Source organism: Rhinatrema bivittatum, chromosome 4 (assembly GCF_901001135.1).
Source record: "Rhinatrema bivittatum chromosome 4, aRhiBiv1.1, whole genome shotgun sequence".
Classification (NCBI taxonomy): Eukaryota; Metazoa; Chordata; class Amphibia; order Gymnophiona; family Rhinatrematidae; genus Rhinatrema; species Rhinatrema bivittatum.
Window position 1 is genome coordinate 219711455 of NC_042618.1, and position 15964 is coordinate 219727418.

General features: G+C 44.6%; 1 protein-coding gene across 1 annotated transcript in view; it reads right to left on the reverse strand.

The window, feature by feature from the left end:
- ANO4 (anoctamin 4) overlaps nucleotides 1-15964 on the reverse strand; it is a 339950-nt gene that overhangs the window by 103408 nt on the left and 220578 nt on the right. The window contains exons 13-14 of the mRNA XM_029599722.1: nucleotides 14270-14325; nucleotides 10555-10676 (exon numbers count right to left, since the gene is read on the reverse strand). Coding sequence (XP_029455582.1) covers nucleotides 10555-10676; nucleotides 14270-14325 — 178 coding nt within the window. The remainder of the gene's footprint in view (nucleotides 1-10554; nucleotides 10677-14269; nucleotides 14326-15964) is intronic.

A 15964-nucleotide genomic window follows, 5' to 3' on the forward strand; every position in this document is an offset into this window, starting at 1 on the left:
GAGGGACAGCTACTTTAGATATAGTCCTCAGTGGAATACGCAACCTGGTGCAAGGAGTTACTATGGTGGGATCACTTAGCAATAGCGATCATAACGCAATCATAATTGACATAATTACAGGTGGAAGGACATTAAGTAAAACTACTGGAATAGCATATTGCTTTAAAAAGAGAGACTGATGGAATGAGAAAATTAGAAAAAAATCTAAAAGGAGCAGTTGCAAAAGTTAAAGTTTGCATGAGACATAGACATTGCTTAAAATTACCATCTTGGAAACCCAAATACAATGTATCCATGCATTAAAAAAAGTTGAAGGAAGACCAAAGAATTGCCTGCATGGTATAATGGTGAGGTGAAAGATGAAGTTAAAGACAAAAGGACATTGTTCAAAAAAATGTTAAGTAGACTCAAATAAGAAGAAAATAAGCAAGAGCATAAATAAGATGTGTTAGGAAGCGCTAGGAGAGCGATTCCACTTCCCAGGGGATTGTGTGTCCTTGGACCACGGCTCGACCCCAGAGGAACTCCAAAGAGGTGCCGAGGCAAGCGAGGCATGCCCGAGCATGGGCTGGACAAGAGCGAGGCTGGAGTGAAGACAGACGATGGAATCCGGAGCAGGGACAGGGCTGGACTGAAGACAACGATGACTGAAGGTATTGATCCTCCACTGGACCTGCACGCTTTAGGAAGACCAACAACGCAATGGTGTCTTTTGAACAATCCTCCAACTGTTCCAAACCCTTTCGGTCCTGCCACTGGGTAATGGCAAGAAGCAGCAGGCCGGATGGAGGCCAAGGGCAAATGAAGACACGAAGAGGACACGGGAGTGGCAGCGGCAGTCACAGTCGTAAAGAGAGACTCTCGGCGGGGCTCAACCCTGCCGCACAGGGCAGAAGACTGCCACGGCCTCCAGGCTGCGGAGGATGGCGTCGGCGGCAGACTGCCGCAGGAAGAGAGCAGCTGGGAATGGCGTCAGCGGCCCGACTGGCCGCGAAGGTAGGGGGCCTGCCCCTGCTCATCACAGGCAGGTTCACAACAGGATGTAAACATAGTGCTAAGACAAGCCAAGGAAGAATTAGAGAAGAAGCTGGCCAGAGAGACAAAACTAACAATAAAATGTTTTTCAAGTACATTCAAAGCAAAAAGTGTGTGAGGGAATCAGTTGGGCCACTAGATAACCGTGGGGTTACAGGAGTTTTCAGCAATGACAAGGAAATAGCAGAAAAACTTAGTTGATATTTTGCCTCAACCTTTATGTACCCATGCCAGAAACATTCTTTGAAGGTGATAATGCAGGATGTAATAGATCAAACTGATAAACTAAAAAGAAACAAATTACCAGGACTTGATTGTATCCATCCCAGAGACCTGAAAGAACTCAAACATGAAATTGCAAACCTGTTACTAGCAATCTATACAATATCATTTAAAACAGCCACAATACCTGAAGACTGGTTTAAAAAGTCTCCAGGGGTGATCCAGAAACTATAGACTGGTGAGCCTGATGTTAGTGCTGAGTACAATGGGAGAAACTATACTTAAAAATAAAATTACTGAACTTATAGATAGACATGGCTTAATGGGGAAGATTCAACATGGTTCTAGCAAACAGAAGCCTTGCCTTATAAAATTATTAGATTTTTTGAAGGTAAATTAACATGTAGAGAAAATAAGCTGATTGATATAGTGTACCTGGATTTGCATGGGATAGGTGGGAGTGTTGTATTGTGGATAGGTACATGGTTAAAAGATAGGAAACAAAACATAGGACTAAATTGTCAGTTTTCCAAATAGAGAAAAGTCATTAACGGAATACCACAGGGATTGGTACTGGCACCTGTGCTGTTTAGCATATTCATAAATGATCTAGAAAACAGAACATCAAGTGAGGTGATCAAATTTGTAGATGACACAAATTTATTTTAAATAAAAGCAGCAGATTGTGAGGAACTGCAGAAGGACCTTGTGAGAATAGGAGACAGTGCATCTTTACGTCAGATGAAATTTAATGTGGAAAAGTGCAGAGTGATGCACACATAGAAAAATAATCCCAACTTCAGTTACACAGTGATGGGTTCCATATTAGAGTCACCACCACCACTACTTGTGGATAATACATTGAAATCCTCAGCTTAGTTTGTGACGGGAGTCAAAAAAGCAAATAAGAATGTTCTGAAAAGGAATGGAGAACCAAAAAGAAAATATATATTGCCTCTGTATCGAGCCATGGTGCAATTGTACTTTGAGTATTGGGTGCAGGTCTGGTCATCTCATCTCAAATCAGACATAGCAGAACTAGAAAATGTGCAGAGGAAGGCGACAAAAATGATAAAGGGGAAAGAATGGCTCCCTTAAGATGAGAGGCTACACAGGTTAGGGCTCTTGAGCTTGGAAAAGTGATTGACTGAGAGGAAATATCATAGTAGGCTGGAACAGATAAATAAAGGAGGGCTATTTACCCTTTCAAATAACACTAAAACAAAGGGACACTCCATGAAACTATCATCTAATAGATATAAAACAAATTGTGAAAGAACTTTTTCATTCAGTGTACAATCAAGATGTGGAATCTGTTGCCAGAGGATGTGGTCAAGGTGATTAGCATAGCAGGATTTTAAAGGTTTGGACAAATTCCTGGAGGAAAAGTTCATAAAACATAGACTAGAGAATACTATAGTTATGCCTGGGAGTGAGTAATAAATAATTCTATTTTGGGATCTGCTAGACACTAGGGGGTAGATTTTAAGAACTTGCGCATGGGCATCCATGTGCGTGCACTACCCGGTGTGCACACATGGATGCCTGATTTTATAACATGCGCACGCAGGTGCGCACATATTATAAAATCGAGGGTCGGCGCTTGCAAAAGGGTGCACATTAGTGTATCTTGCCTGCACCGACGCCCATTGCCTTCACCTGTTCCCTCCCAGGCCACTCCAATTTAGGAGCAGCCTAGAAAGGAACTTCCCTTCCCCCTACTCTATCCTTCCTACCCCTTCCCCTAACCTTCCTGCCCCCTAGCCCTATTCTAACCCCCCCCCCCCATTCCTTTAACTTTTCGTTTGCGCCTGCCTGCCCTGCCAATACGCGATCCCCCGGCACAGCGACAAATGGCCACTGTGTCGGGGACCTCTGGCTCTGCCGGACCACCCGCCCCCTCCCCGCCCCTTTTTCGAAGCCCCGGGACATACTCGCGTCCCAGGGCTTTATGAGCATCGGCAGTCCTTTTTAAAATAGGCCCAGCGCGAGTAGGCGTTTTAAAATCTACCCCTAGGGATTTGGACTGACCACTGTTGGGAGGCAGGATGATAAGCTAGATGGACTTTTGTGTGAACCAGCATGGCATGTTCTTATGTTCTTAAAAAAGATCTTAACAATTGCAATACCAGCCCCCGAAGGGCCAAAAATGCACATTGCTCCAACAAGAGAGCATAATTCACCAGAACAAATAGCAATGAAAGATTGAGTAATATCAGCAACACCTCTTGCCTTTTATCAGAAATCCAGAAGAGCTTTAATCAGTAGGGATGTGAATCGTTTTTGAATGATTAAAATTATCGTCCGATAATTTTAAAATCGTTCTAAACCGTTAGAGTACACGATACAATACAAATGCCCACGATTTATCGTCAGAATTTATATTGTATCGTTAAATAGGGCATGGGAATTATTTGGGGGAGGGTGGGAAAACCGGCACACCAACACAACCTCTAAACCCACCCCGACCTTTTAAAACAAATTCCTTACACTCCCCCACCCTCCCGAACCCCCCCAAAATGTTAAATTACCTGGTAGTCCAGTGGGGGGGGGGGGGGTCCCCGGCGTGATCTCCCGCTCTCGGGCCATCAGCGCCATTTTGGCTACCACTGATAAAAAGGCGCCGATGGCCCGAAAAAAAAAACCCACCCGACCCTTTTCAAATTACCCCTTTGCTTCTCCCACCCTCCTGACCCCCCAAAAAACCTTTAGATGTACCTGGTGGTCTAGCGGGGGGTCCAGGAGCCATCCCTTCAATCGTGCCGGTGCTGGAGGTTTCAAAATGGCGCTGATCGCCTTTGCCCTTAACTTGTCACAGGGAGCGACCGTCGCTCTCTGTGACAAGGTAAGGGCAAAGGCGATAGACAGCCAGTATGGTGCCGATCGCCTGTGACAAGGTAAGGGCAAAGGCGATAGACTGCCAGTATGGTGCCGCTCCCTGTGACAAGGTAAGGGCAAAGGCGATCGGCGCCATTTTGAAACCTCCAGCACCGGCACGATTGAAGGGATGGCTCCTGGACCCCCCGCTAGACCACCAGGTACATCTAAAAGGTTTTTGGGGGGGTCAGGAGGGTGGGAGAAGCAAAGGGATAATTTGAAAAGGGTCGGGGTGGGGTTTTTTTTTTGGGCCATCGGCGCCTTTTTATCAGTGGTAGCCAAAATGGCGCCGATGGCCCGAGAGTGGGAGATCGCGCCGGGGACCCCCCCCCCCCCCCCACTGGACCACCAGGTAATTTAACATTTTTTTTTGGGGGGGGGGGGTCGGTGGGGTTTTGTTTATCTGCTCAGGCCTCACTAAAAATTTAACAATGTGAATTGGAATCGAAACGATTCCAATTCACAATCTCTAACGATCCGATTTTTCCCTCCCACCATCCGAACCTGATCGTTAAGACAATCGGGCACACGATTCACATCTCTATTAATCAGCTTAGCAAAACAAGGATCTAATAAGCAATATGTTGCTCTCAACTGCCCTAAAGTCTGCTTAAAGTCAGCAATCCCAACTTCCTAAAAGCTCTAAGTCCTATTATTTGTTTCTCAACAACCGGGTGAGCTTTGCCCGTTCCCCATAGCCAAACCATTAACTGATCTTTTCATCTCTAATTCAGATCATAATTGAACAATCTTATCTGAGAGAGAGAGACCATATGGCTGACGCTATCTGGTGTGCTTACATTTGAACTATTGTCCACCACCCTATTACCCAGAAGTCTATCCACTATAGCGAACACATCCCTAGAACTAGAGCTGGCGAAGTTAATAGCCTCTGAAAAATTACTTAACAAATATTTGTGTTTGGTGTTCACCTTCACCTGTTCCCTCATAGGGGGACAGACTTAAAGATCTAATCATGTATATCCAAGAAGTAGGACCATAAAAAAATAGACACAAATAGGATTAAAATCAAGAAAAACATCAAATGATTTTCAGAAGACTGTGTTCATGAGATAGTGAAACTAAAATTAGATAACATGATGGGGCTAGATAGGATACAACCAGGGGTATTACTTTGGCAACACGTGTAAAATTGCCATGCCAAAAACCTTCTCTGTATTAAGGGACATTAAAGAAGTTCTGGCAGCTCTACTGGTTGACCTTTTCAATGCTTCTTTAGAGTTGGGAGGCAGGCAGATGTGGTTCCTTTTCATAAAAGTGAAACGTGAAGGCTGTTAACTAAGGCTGGTTAGTCTGACCTCTCTAGTTAGTATATTAATGAAATTGCTATTAAAACAGGATAGTGCAGTTTGTGGAATCCAATAGATTATAAATTCAGAGGCAGCATGGTTTTACCAGAGGTAGGTCTTGTTGACAAAGCTGATCAATTTATTTGACTGGGTGACCAGAGTGTTGGATCAAGATGGATTTCAGTAAGGCCTTTGATTATAGACAACTTATAAATCAACTGAATGCCCTTGGTATGGGCCATAAAGTCATTGACTGGATTAGAAATTAGAGGTGTGAATCGTGTGATCGATCGTCTTAACGATCGATTTTGGCTGGGGGGGAGGGAAATCGGATCGTGTTTTGTTTTGAAATCGTTAAAAATCGTAAATCGGGGGAGGGCGGGAAAACTGGCACACCAAAAAAACCCTAACACCCACCCCAAACCTTTAAAACAAACCCCTACCCTCCCGAACCCCCCCAAAATGTTTTAAATGACCTGGGGTCCAGTGGAAGGGTCCCGGCGCAATCCCGGCGTGATGTCCCGCTCTCTGGCCACACCAAAAAAACCCTAACACCCACCCGAACCTTTAAAACAAACCCCCACCCCCCCCGAACCCCCCCAAAATGTTTTAAATGACCTGGGGTCCAGTGGGAGGGTCCCAGCGCGATCCCGGCGCGATGTCCCACTCTCTGGCCACAACAAAAATAACCCCTAACACCCACCCCGAACCTTTGAAACAAACCCCCACCCTCCCGAACCCCCCCAAAATGTTTTAAATGACCTGGGGTCCCGGCGCGATGATCCCGGCGCGATGTCCCGCTCTCTGGCCACGACTGCTGTGAAGAGAAATGGCGCCGGTGGCCCTTTGCCCTTATCATGTGACAGGGCAAAGGTAGCGCCGGCGCCATTTTGATTCCTAGCTCCCGACGTCATGCATCCAGGAGATCGCTCCCGGATCCCCGCTGGACCCCCAGGGACTTTTGGCCAGCTTGGGGGGCCTCCTGACCCCCACAAGACTTGCCAAAAGTCCAGCGGGGGTCCGGGAACGACTTCTTGCACTCGAGCCGTATTGCAAAATGGCACCGGCCATACGGCCGACGCCATTTTGCAATGCGGCAATACGGCCATACGGCCGGCGCCATTTTGCAATACGGCTCGAGTGCAAGAGGTCGTTCCCGGACCCCCGCTGGACTTTTTGCAAGTCTTGTGGGGGTCAGGAGGCCCCCCCAAGCTGGCCAAAAGTCCCTGGGGGTCCAGCGGGTGTCCGGGAGCAATCTCCTGGATGTGTGACGTCGGGAGCTAGGAATCAAAATGGTGCCGGCGCTACCTTTGCCCTGTCACATGATAAGGGCAAAGTGCCACCGGCGCCATTTCTCTTCACAGCAGTCGTGGCCAGAGAGCAGGACATCGCGCCGGGATCATCGAGCCGGGACCCCAGGTCATTTAAAACATTTGGGGGGGGGGGGGTTCGGGAGGGTGGGGGTTTGTTTTAAAGGTTCGGGGTAGGTTTTAGGGTTTTTTTGGTGTGCCGGTTTTCCCGCCCCCTGTTTAATGATACAATACAAATGCCCCTGATGATAAATCGTGGGCATTTGTATTGTATCGTGCACTCTAACGATTTTGGACGATTTTAAAATTATCTGATGATAATTTTAATCGTTCAAAAACGATTCACATCCCTATAATAGAAATTGGTTGAGTGGGAGGCAATAAAGGCTAGTGGTATGGAGTTCACTCCAAGGCAGCAGCATTACAGGAATCACTCCGTGAATCAGTTCTTTTCAACAGTTTTGCAAATGACATTATGAAAAGATTATCATCTTTTTGTGGATTCCAATACCTCCAACAGGGTAGAAACCCAGGAAGGTGTGGCAAACATGCAGAGAGATCTAGCATAGCTTGACGAATGTGTTAGAGTTTGGCAGCTAAGACTGAAAGCTAAAAAAATGCAGTCATGCATTTAGGCTTCACAAACCCAAGGGGGTGATACAGTATAGGGATGAAATTCTTGTATGCATGAAATAAGAGCGGGATCTGGGGATGATCAAATCTGATGATCCTAAAGTGGCCAAACAGGTGGTCAAGGTGAGGGCAAAAGCCAGAAAGATGCTTGGATGAATAGTGAGAGGAATGGTCCGCAGAAAAAGGGAGGTGATATTTCCCCTGTATAGGTCCCTGGTGAGACCTCACTTGGAATATTGTGTACAAGTCTGTTGATGTGGGTACTCATAGGCCCTTAGTCACAGTGAAACACTTTTTGACATGTTACACAAGAAGTCATTATTCCTGTTCTCCTAAGCTTTTGATTTTTTGATCATAGGTAGCATTTAACAAGTATAACTTTATACATGACAATTGTGCTTACAGCTTATAGATGGATGCTATAAGCTAGATAAAAATGAAGAAAGAACTGGACTACAAGGTCATAAAAACATATCTAGAACATGGACAAGGCTAGTTGAAATTCCATCTAAACTTATAAAGAACATTCTTAGAACAAACATAAGGCTGCTAATGCAGCAAAATTCCAAGAAAATATTTACATATAAGACAAGGATTAATTAATTTGGAGAATGAGAGCAAATTACCATACAGCCATTCAGATTATTTGTTTATAATAGAAAGCCAATCAAAGAAATTCTGACAATTACATAGCCTAGTTTTGTTATCAGTAAAATCATTTGAGAGGGAGTTTATCCTAATGCCTTGCATGGCACTCTGCCTCTCCATAAAGTACCTTATTATTTAATGTTTAAGATTTATATTATTTTATAGCATTTATTAAAAAGCTTTTCTCTACAGCTGTTGTCTTTAAGCATTTATTTTTAGAACCTCAACAGTACCTTCAAAAGGATATAAACTGGATTGAATTGGTCCAGAAGTACTAAAATGGTCAGTAGTCTTTGTTATAAAGCATATGGGGACAGACTTAAAGATCTAATCATGTATATTAGGGATGTGCAGAGGGACGCCATACGTTGCATTCGTGATTAGGATTCGTCGGGGAGCAGATACGTTGCATTCGGCCATATGGCACCCCGATGCGTTAATACGGTGATTTCTATTCGTGTCCCAGCTAAAATTAAAATTAACTACAACCCCCCACCCTCCTGACCCCACCAAGACTTACCAAAACTCCCTGGTGGTCCAGCGGGGAGTCCGGGAGCCATCCCCTGCACTCTCACAACCTCGGTACCGGTTTCATCATGGCGCCGATAGCCTTTGTCACAGGGGCTACCGGTGCTATTGGTCAGCCCCTGTCACATGGTCATCGGCGCCATCTTGTGCTCCTACCATGTGACAGGGGCTGACCAATGGCACCGGTAGCCCCTGTGACATAGTATAGGCAAAGGCTATCGGCGGCATTTTGAGTACTGGCATCGGACGGCCGGCATGCAGGAGGTCACTCTGGGACCCCCGTTGGACCCCCAGAGACTTTTGGCCAGCTTGGGGGAGCCTTCTGACCCCCACAAGACTTGCCAAAAGTCCAGCGGGTGTCCGGGAGTGACCTCCTGCATGCCGGCCATCCGATGCCAGTACTCAAAATGGTGCCGATCGCCTTTGCCCTCACTATCTCACAGGTACCATCGGTCGGCCCCTGTGACATGGTGAGGGCAAAGGTGATCTGCCTTTGCCGTTGCCAGTACTCAAAATGGCGGCGATCGCCTTTGCCCTCACTATGTCACAGGGGCCGACCGTCGGTACCTGTGACATAGTGAGGGCAAAGGCGACCGGTGCCATTTTGAGTACTGGCATCGGACGGACGGCGTGCAGGAGGTCGCTCCTGGACCCCCGCTGGACTTTTGGCAAGTCTTGTGGGGGTCAGGAGGCCCCCCAAGCTGGCCAAAAGTCCCTGGGGGTCCAACGGGGGTCCAGGAGCGACCTCCTGCATCCGGCCATCCGATGCCAGTACTCAAAATGGCGCCGATAGCCTTTGCCCATATTATGTCACAGGAGCTACCGGTGCCATTGGTCAGCCCCTGTCACATGGTAGGAGCACAAGATGGCACCGATGGCCATGTGACAGGGGCTGACCAGTGGCACTGGTAGCCCCTGTGACAAAGGCTATTGGCGCCATGATGAAACCGGCACCGAGGGTGTGAGTGCAGAGGATGGCTCCCGGACCCCCCGCTGGACCACCAGGGAGTTTTGGTAAGTCTTGTGGGGGGTTCAGGAGGGTGGGGGGTTTGTTTAAATTTTTATTTAGGTGGCCGTATAATTCGGGGAAGATTCGTGTATTCGTGGGGAATCGCGATACGTTTTGCTTTTCCACGAATACTACGAATAGTGTAATATACGTTGCGAATAGCCAATACGGTGAAAACAAATGCACACCCCTAATGTATATCCTGGAAGAAATACTAGAGAGGGGAGATATGATAGAATACAGCAATGCACAGGAGGGAGGCTTCTTTCAATGGATAGGAGGCTCTGGAACAAAGAGGTCATAGGAAATAGAGGATACTCTGGAGCAAGCTAAGGAAGTATTTCTTTACAGAAAGGGTGATGGATGCATGGAACTACTTCCTGGTAGAGGTAGTGAAGACAAGGACAGTATCTGAATTCAAGAAAGTATGGGACAAGCATAGGGGGATCTCTGAGGCAATAATAGGGATAGTAGAACTGAGCAGTTGGTATGGATAACCAGACTAGACAGAAACATGACAGCAGAAAAAGACCATATGGCCTGTGTTTCTATGTTAAAATAGTGCTTAGTCTGTGGAAATGGCTCATTATAAAATTGCTTGCTCATTGCCCAATATGTAGAAAAATTTCAGCATTAGCAGTTTACCCAGATTGAGAAGAGGTATTTCTAGGAGCAGAGATGGGAAGGTGTTAGACTTACATGCATACTTCTGCATTTTCAAAAGATTGTGTGTAAATTATCCTGAAAATTTCCTGTGCACAAATTAACAGGTGTAATTGTGTGTGGGTAGTTTTAGTGGGATAATTTTCAAAGCAAACTACATTGTTTGAGAACTGTTGTAATTCGTGTATTTGCTGACTTTCCTATTCAGTGTATTATAAAATTACTTCCTAATTTAAGTGCATTTGATTTCATTCAAATACACTTCTATACAAATTACACACACAACAAATGTATTAAGGAGACTAATATAGAATTTTACCGTACAATATCCAAAGGCTGGTATTTATACCATACGCCCCACCAGGCCCAGCACTCATACAACAAATGTCTGTGGTTTTCTGCTCCATGTGTTCGTATAGAATTTTTACTTCTGTGACTTCCCTGAAAAATAAATAGAAGTATTATTTTGAACAACCAAAATGCATCTTAATTTTCAAATACTGCCATATTGTTATTTTCTACCTATTTAGTTTTTTTTAGGGGCAACTGTGACCCAGTCAGGCATCCAAAAACATACATTGTAACCAATGAATACACAGACAAAACTGTTTCAAACAGAATGTGTGAAGACCACAGTTTTATTGAGACTCTGACAAGGAAATCTAAGCTATATACCCAAGCCCTCATATATATTATAGAGGTATTAGGGATATGCAGAGAAACATTTTTCATCTTGATTCATTTTTGGATCTCTTTATTTGTTTGTTTGTTTGTTTTTTTCATTTTTGTTTCAGAAAATAGCACACACATTGCAAATAGTGTGCCCTATTTGTAAATAGTGTACTCTTTTGTAAATAGCATGCTCTGACCTAAATTTATCATTTTGTAAATTTCACAAGAATAGCACCTGTGATTAAAAAAAAAAAGGGGCAATGCTGTGAAAGAGAGTGATAGAGAAAACCTCTTTATAAGAGTGTCATATAAGTAAACTATTTATACCACTGTAGGAGGGGCAATCAGTAACTCGGGGTGAGGTTTTGGTGGTGGCACGGTTTTGAAGGACAGTTTTACATGCACAGTCAGAGGTACGAACAGCAGATTTGATGTCATTTGGAGTGATGAAAGGTACACAAAGATGAGATTTATACATTTGTACTCTCGACCAGCTAAGCAGAGATTGCATCAAACTAGGTCTAGAGTTCTGTACTGTCCGTACCTCTGACTGTGCATGTAAAACTGCCCCCCAAAACCTAGGCCACCACCATAGCCTCACACTGAGTTACTGGTTGTCCCTCCTACAGTGATATAAAAAGTTGACTAATGTGTGCTTCCCTAGAGGTTCTCTCTCTCTCTCATCCCATTTCAGGCATAACACCAGGAAAAAAAATGTAGTTATTTCTGGCATTAAAACCCCCAATAACATGTGTTACTCTATTGCATAGCACCCCTCATTTTAATATACTCTGACCTAACTCCACCCTAAGTCCTCTCATTCAAGACAAATTTTAAAATTTGCAAATGCATCTTGCGATGCGTTATTTATCGCAGGCGTTATGGCATTATTGCAGGTGTTAGGACCCTGATGTGATTTGAAAAATGACCCTGTTAGTTTGCAAATAGTGTACAATATTTGCAAATAGCACATACTGGGTCTGATTTGCATAAGAATTTACATGCATACAACCTGGTTTTATGCATGCAAATGGCATTTTGAAAATTGCCCGGGGGGGGGGGGGGGGGGGGGGGGGGGTTTCTGCATGTGAAAGCACATATTTCTAGTGCACACGAGCGCATACGTCTGCCATAATCTTTTGACCCTAATTTTCAAAGTAATCATACACTTTGTACTTGCAGACCTCGGCTCTACATGCCTAGTTATAAAATGACCCTCCCTATCTGTGCACTGTTTTCCGAAACCAAAACAAAAATGTTCAGGGTTTTCAGGGGAACTGTGTATTCTTTTTTGACTAAAATGAATCTAAATGAAAATTCCTGCTTTGGTGTGGGTTACCATTTATTTTAAAATAAATGCACATCCCTAATAGGTATATAAGTGTAGAAATCCAATGGAATCTCCACTAGCGGTTCTGGCCTAGTTAGAAGTTAGCAATGCAGGCTAGAGGCATATACCATCCCCCCCCCCCCCCCACTGGAGGTGCTGCAGTGGTAGTTTACTACCTAGTGACCCCCCAGGTTTAGTATGGCATTTTTGATTTGGAGATTGATAAAAATGATCTGATTTTTGTAGTTCCCCTAGGTTTACTCAATAATTGGCTACAATCATGTGCTGAGTAGATTAGGAAATGAGAAAACCACATCTTCTGATCCACACCAAGACAGAAGACCTCCCTGTTTCTGATTGCTTTTGTATTTGGAGACTTTATCTGGGATGACGTTTTCTGTTCATCCTTCTTGCTAGCGAGAGAAGAGTGGGGAAGAAGAATGATTTTTTTCTCTTTTTGCATTATTTTTGATCTTTCAGTCCAAAGGATTTCATAAACCTCTAGGAGGAGGTTGGGAGAGTGAAAGAATACTGTCTGGAGGAGAGAGAAAAAAAAACCTGAGACACCTCACAGGAGTTTCTGCCAAGGATAAACAGGAATAGGGAGGTGAGGAGATCTCTGAGTCAAGCTGAAAGCTCCAAGTTTAGAAGGGGAGGTCATGGAGGATAGGAGAGAATCTATTCCATTTCATCCTGGGTAGCCTCATAATCCATTTGTGGGAAGACATGGGGAATCCTTGGATGAAATTAAGAGATCACAGGCACAGATCAATTTGGATTTTATTTAGGGGTAGATTTTCAAAGGGGTACGCGCATAAGATACGCGCGTACCCCCCGAAAACCTACCCCAAACCCCCCCTGCGCGCGCCGAGCCTATTTTGCATAGGCTCGGCGGCGTGCGCAAGCCCCGGGACGCGCGTAAGTCCCGGGGCTTGCATGGAGGGGCGTGTCGGGGGGGCATGTCAGGGGCGTGCCGGGAGTGACGCGGCGTTTCGGGGGCATGTCACGAGTGACGCCGATTTCGGGGATGGCGCCGCGGGCGTGGTTTTGACCCAGGGGCGTTCCAGGGGCATGGCCATGGCCTCCGGACCAGACCCCGGACCAGAACATGGAGCGCGGCAGCCGGCCCTATCTAAAACCCCCCCTACCAAAAGGTAGGAGGGGTTTAGATAGGGCCGGGGGGGTGGGTTAGGTAGGGGAAGGGAAGGTGCGGGGGGGGTGGAAGGAAAGTTCCCTCCGAGGCCGCTCTGATTTCAGAGCGACTTCGGAGGGAACGGAGGCAGGCTGCACGGCTCGGCGCGCGCAGGCTGCCGATTTTGGGCAGCCTTGCGCGCACCGACCCCGGATTTTAATGGATACGCGTGGCTACGTGCGCATCTATTGAAATCCCGTGTACTCTTGTTCGCGCCTGGTGCGCGAACAAGAGTACACGTGAACGCAGATTTATAAAATCTGCCCCAGCGTGTTTATTTCATAAAGACATTTTTTTTTTATAGGAATAACCAACCTGTTGATCAGTGTCTCTTTGGACTGATTACCATTTAATGCCTTGAGCATTGAAGAATCAATATCTCCCCATGTCAAACAACTCTAGAAGTGATAAGGAGTGCATAATATAGCCCCTCAGATCCCTGAAGTGTCCTTTATGAGGGAACCAAGAGATCAAGAGATATAAACTATTGTATAATTCATTTGTATGATCTTCGATTTATTAAATCTCAGCTTGTGTAACAATGCAAGTCAAAGCTAAAATGCAATATCTGATAGCAAGGAACAAGCGTTAAAAGTTCAAACGCTCCTTTCTAAATGGTCATCAAATTTACATGTAAGTTTAAGATGCTATACAACAGATTTGTGTCGCAGTGCTACAACAGTGAATTGTTCTTATACGATCCATTCCAACTAAAAGTCTCACAGATAAAAGAAAAATATGATAAATGATGGCATTAATGCAGAAATATTCACTTTAGTATTATTGATTAGATATGAGTAAAAGGGTAAAGTGAAATGAAGGGAAAAGTAAAATCACTACCTCATGAAGTGGAAATGCAGCTTCATAGGAGCCATTAGTAATCAAACGGTTCAGTCCTAAAGGAAAAAAAATCATAATAATTAGCAAGATTGAGTGGAAGAATTGAGAAATCACTTTTATTGAGATGTCACAGTTAAAACTATAGCTAGAAAAATAAAAATGGATCATGTTCAATAAGGAAGACAGGAAATAACCTTCAGTTTTGAAAAGATGACATTTTTCGTTCCTCGATTTTATTTGTCTACATATTTTAACATTCATATGGAACAGGAAGAGCAAGAGTGCCTTAGTGGTTAGAGCAATGGCAGAGTAACCACTTCCCCCCACTGACACTGATTGAGCAAATCACTTTATCTCATGTTCCCTCAGGTACCCACTGAGGGGTGAATTTTAAAAGCATTGCTCATGCTAAAAGGCCCACATGCTCGAGTATCTGGGCCACGCATGAGCAATGCTTATTTTAAAAGCTGCAAAATACCCGCTTATGTGCCCCTGCTTGAGCAAAAAAACAAAAAGGGTGGAAAAGAGGTGGAGTTGGGCGGGGAATTGGAATTCCGGGGAGGATCCAAGAGTTACGCATGTAAATCTGTGTTTTAAAACTGGTCACCGCAGCGCACAGTGCTGTCAGCCGCGTACATCTACTTCTGCTCCTGATGAGGTGTCAGTCTTCATAAATCTCTGTTTAGGCTTAAACTGATTGGATGAGGGATGTGGGGGGAGTGCAGGCTGAAGAACCAGAGGGGTCCAGATGACCTCGAGACGGACTGGGCAAACTGATGGACTAGTGGCTAAAACTCTGAATGTCCATGTGAGCATGTTTTAAAATCCGCTTCTCTGCATGCATTAGTCAATAAAGTCCTAAGGAAGACACTTGAAATACGTTTGATCGAGTAACTGCTTAAAATTAGGCATACACATATGCATGATAGGCGAATTTTAAATCATACACACGTAAATGCGTGCATAATTGAAAATTCTAGTATTTGTCTGGTTGCGTGCCCATACACGTGCTCATTTTATTATTGTCCCTGATTGTAAACTCTTCTGGGCAAGGACTTACTGACGAATTTAAAAAAAATGCTGTAAGTCTTGCACATTATTTGGAAAGGCAAGCAAAACGGTAAATTAAATAATATTAATTTTATCAGTGAAATATTGCAGAGATTAAAATTATATGTAACCAGGGGTTACTAAAGTGGTATGTCCTGGTCACCCTGCTTTCAGTTTTTATTTCATAGGGGCTGGGTGATCAGAGCATGTTCCTGTGTTGAGTCACTAGATGGTGTGTGTGAGCTGCTGGTAGAGGAAGTGAAAGCAGCTGAGTAGAGACTGAAGCCTGGTGGAATGTTTTTGCCAAGTTTGAACAGTTTTTGAGATTTCGTTCAATTATATCTAGGGGCATGTGCCACCGTGTGCAGTCAGAATGGCCAGAGAATAGGTGCAGACTAAGTACTGGCTGAATATTCAGGAACTTTATTAAGTTACAACAGAAAAACACTGCATATCTTTACAGCTTACAAAGAAGAGCAATACAGCAACTTAGAGTTTCTCAATCTGGGCCTTTCCTAAGGTTCTTCCTATTTCCCCTGAGCCCCCTGTTCCTTCCTGGGCCTTGCTAGAAATACACCTTCCAAGGAATTTCCTCCTGGACCAGGATTCCCTGTTGCTTGGTACAGATGTGCATTCATTTAAAAC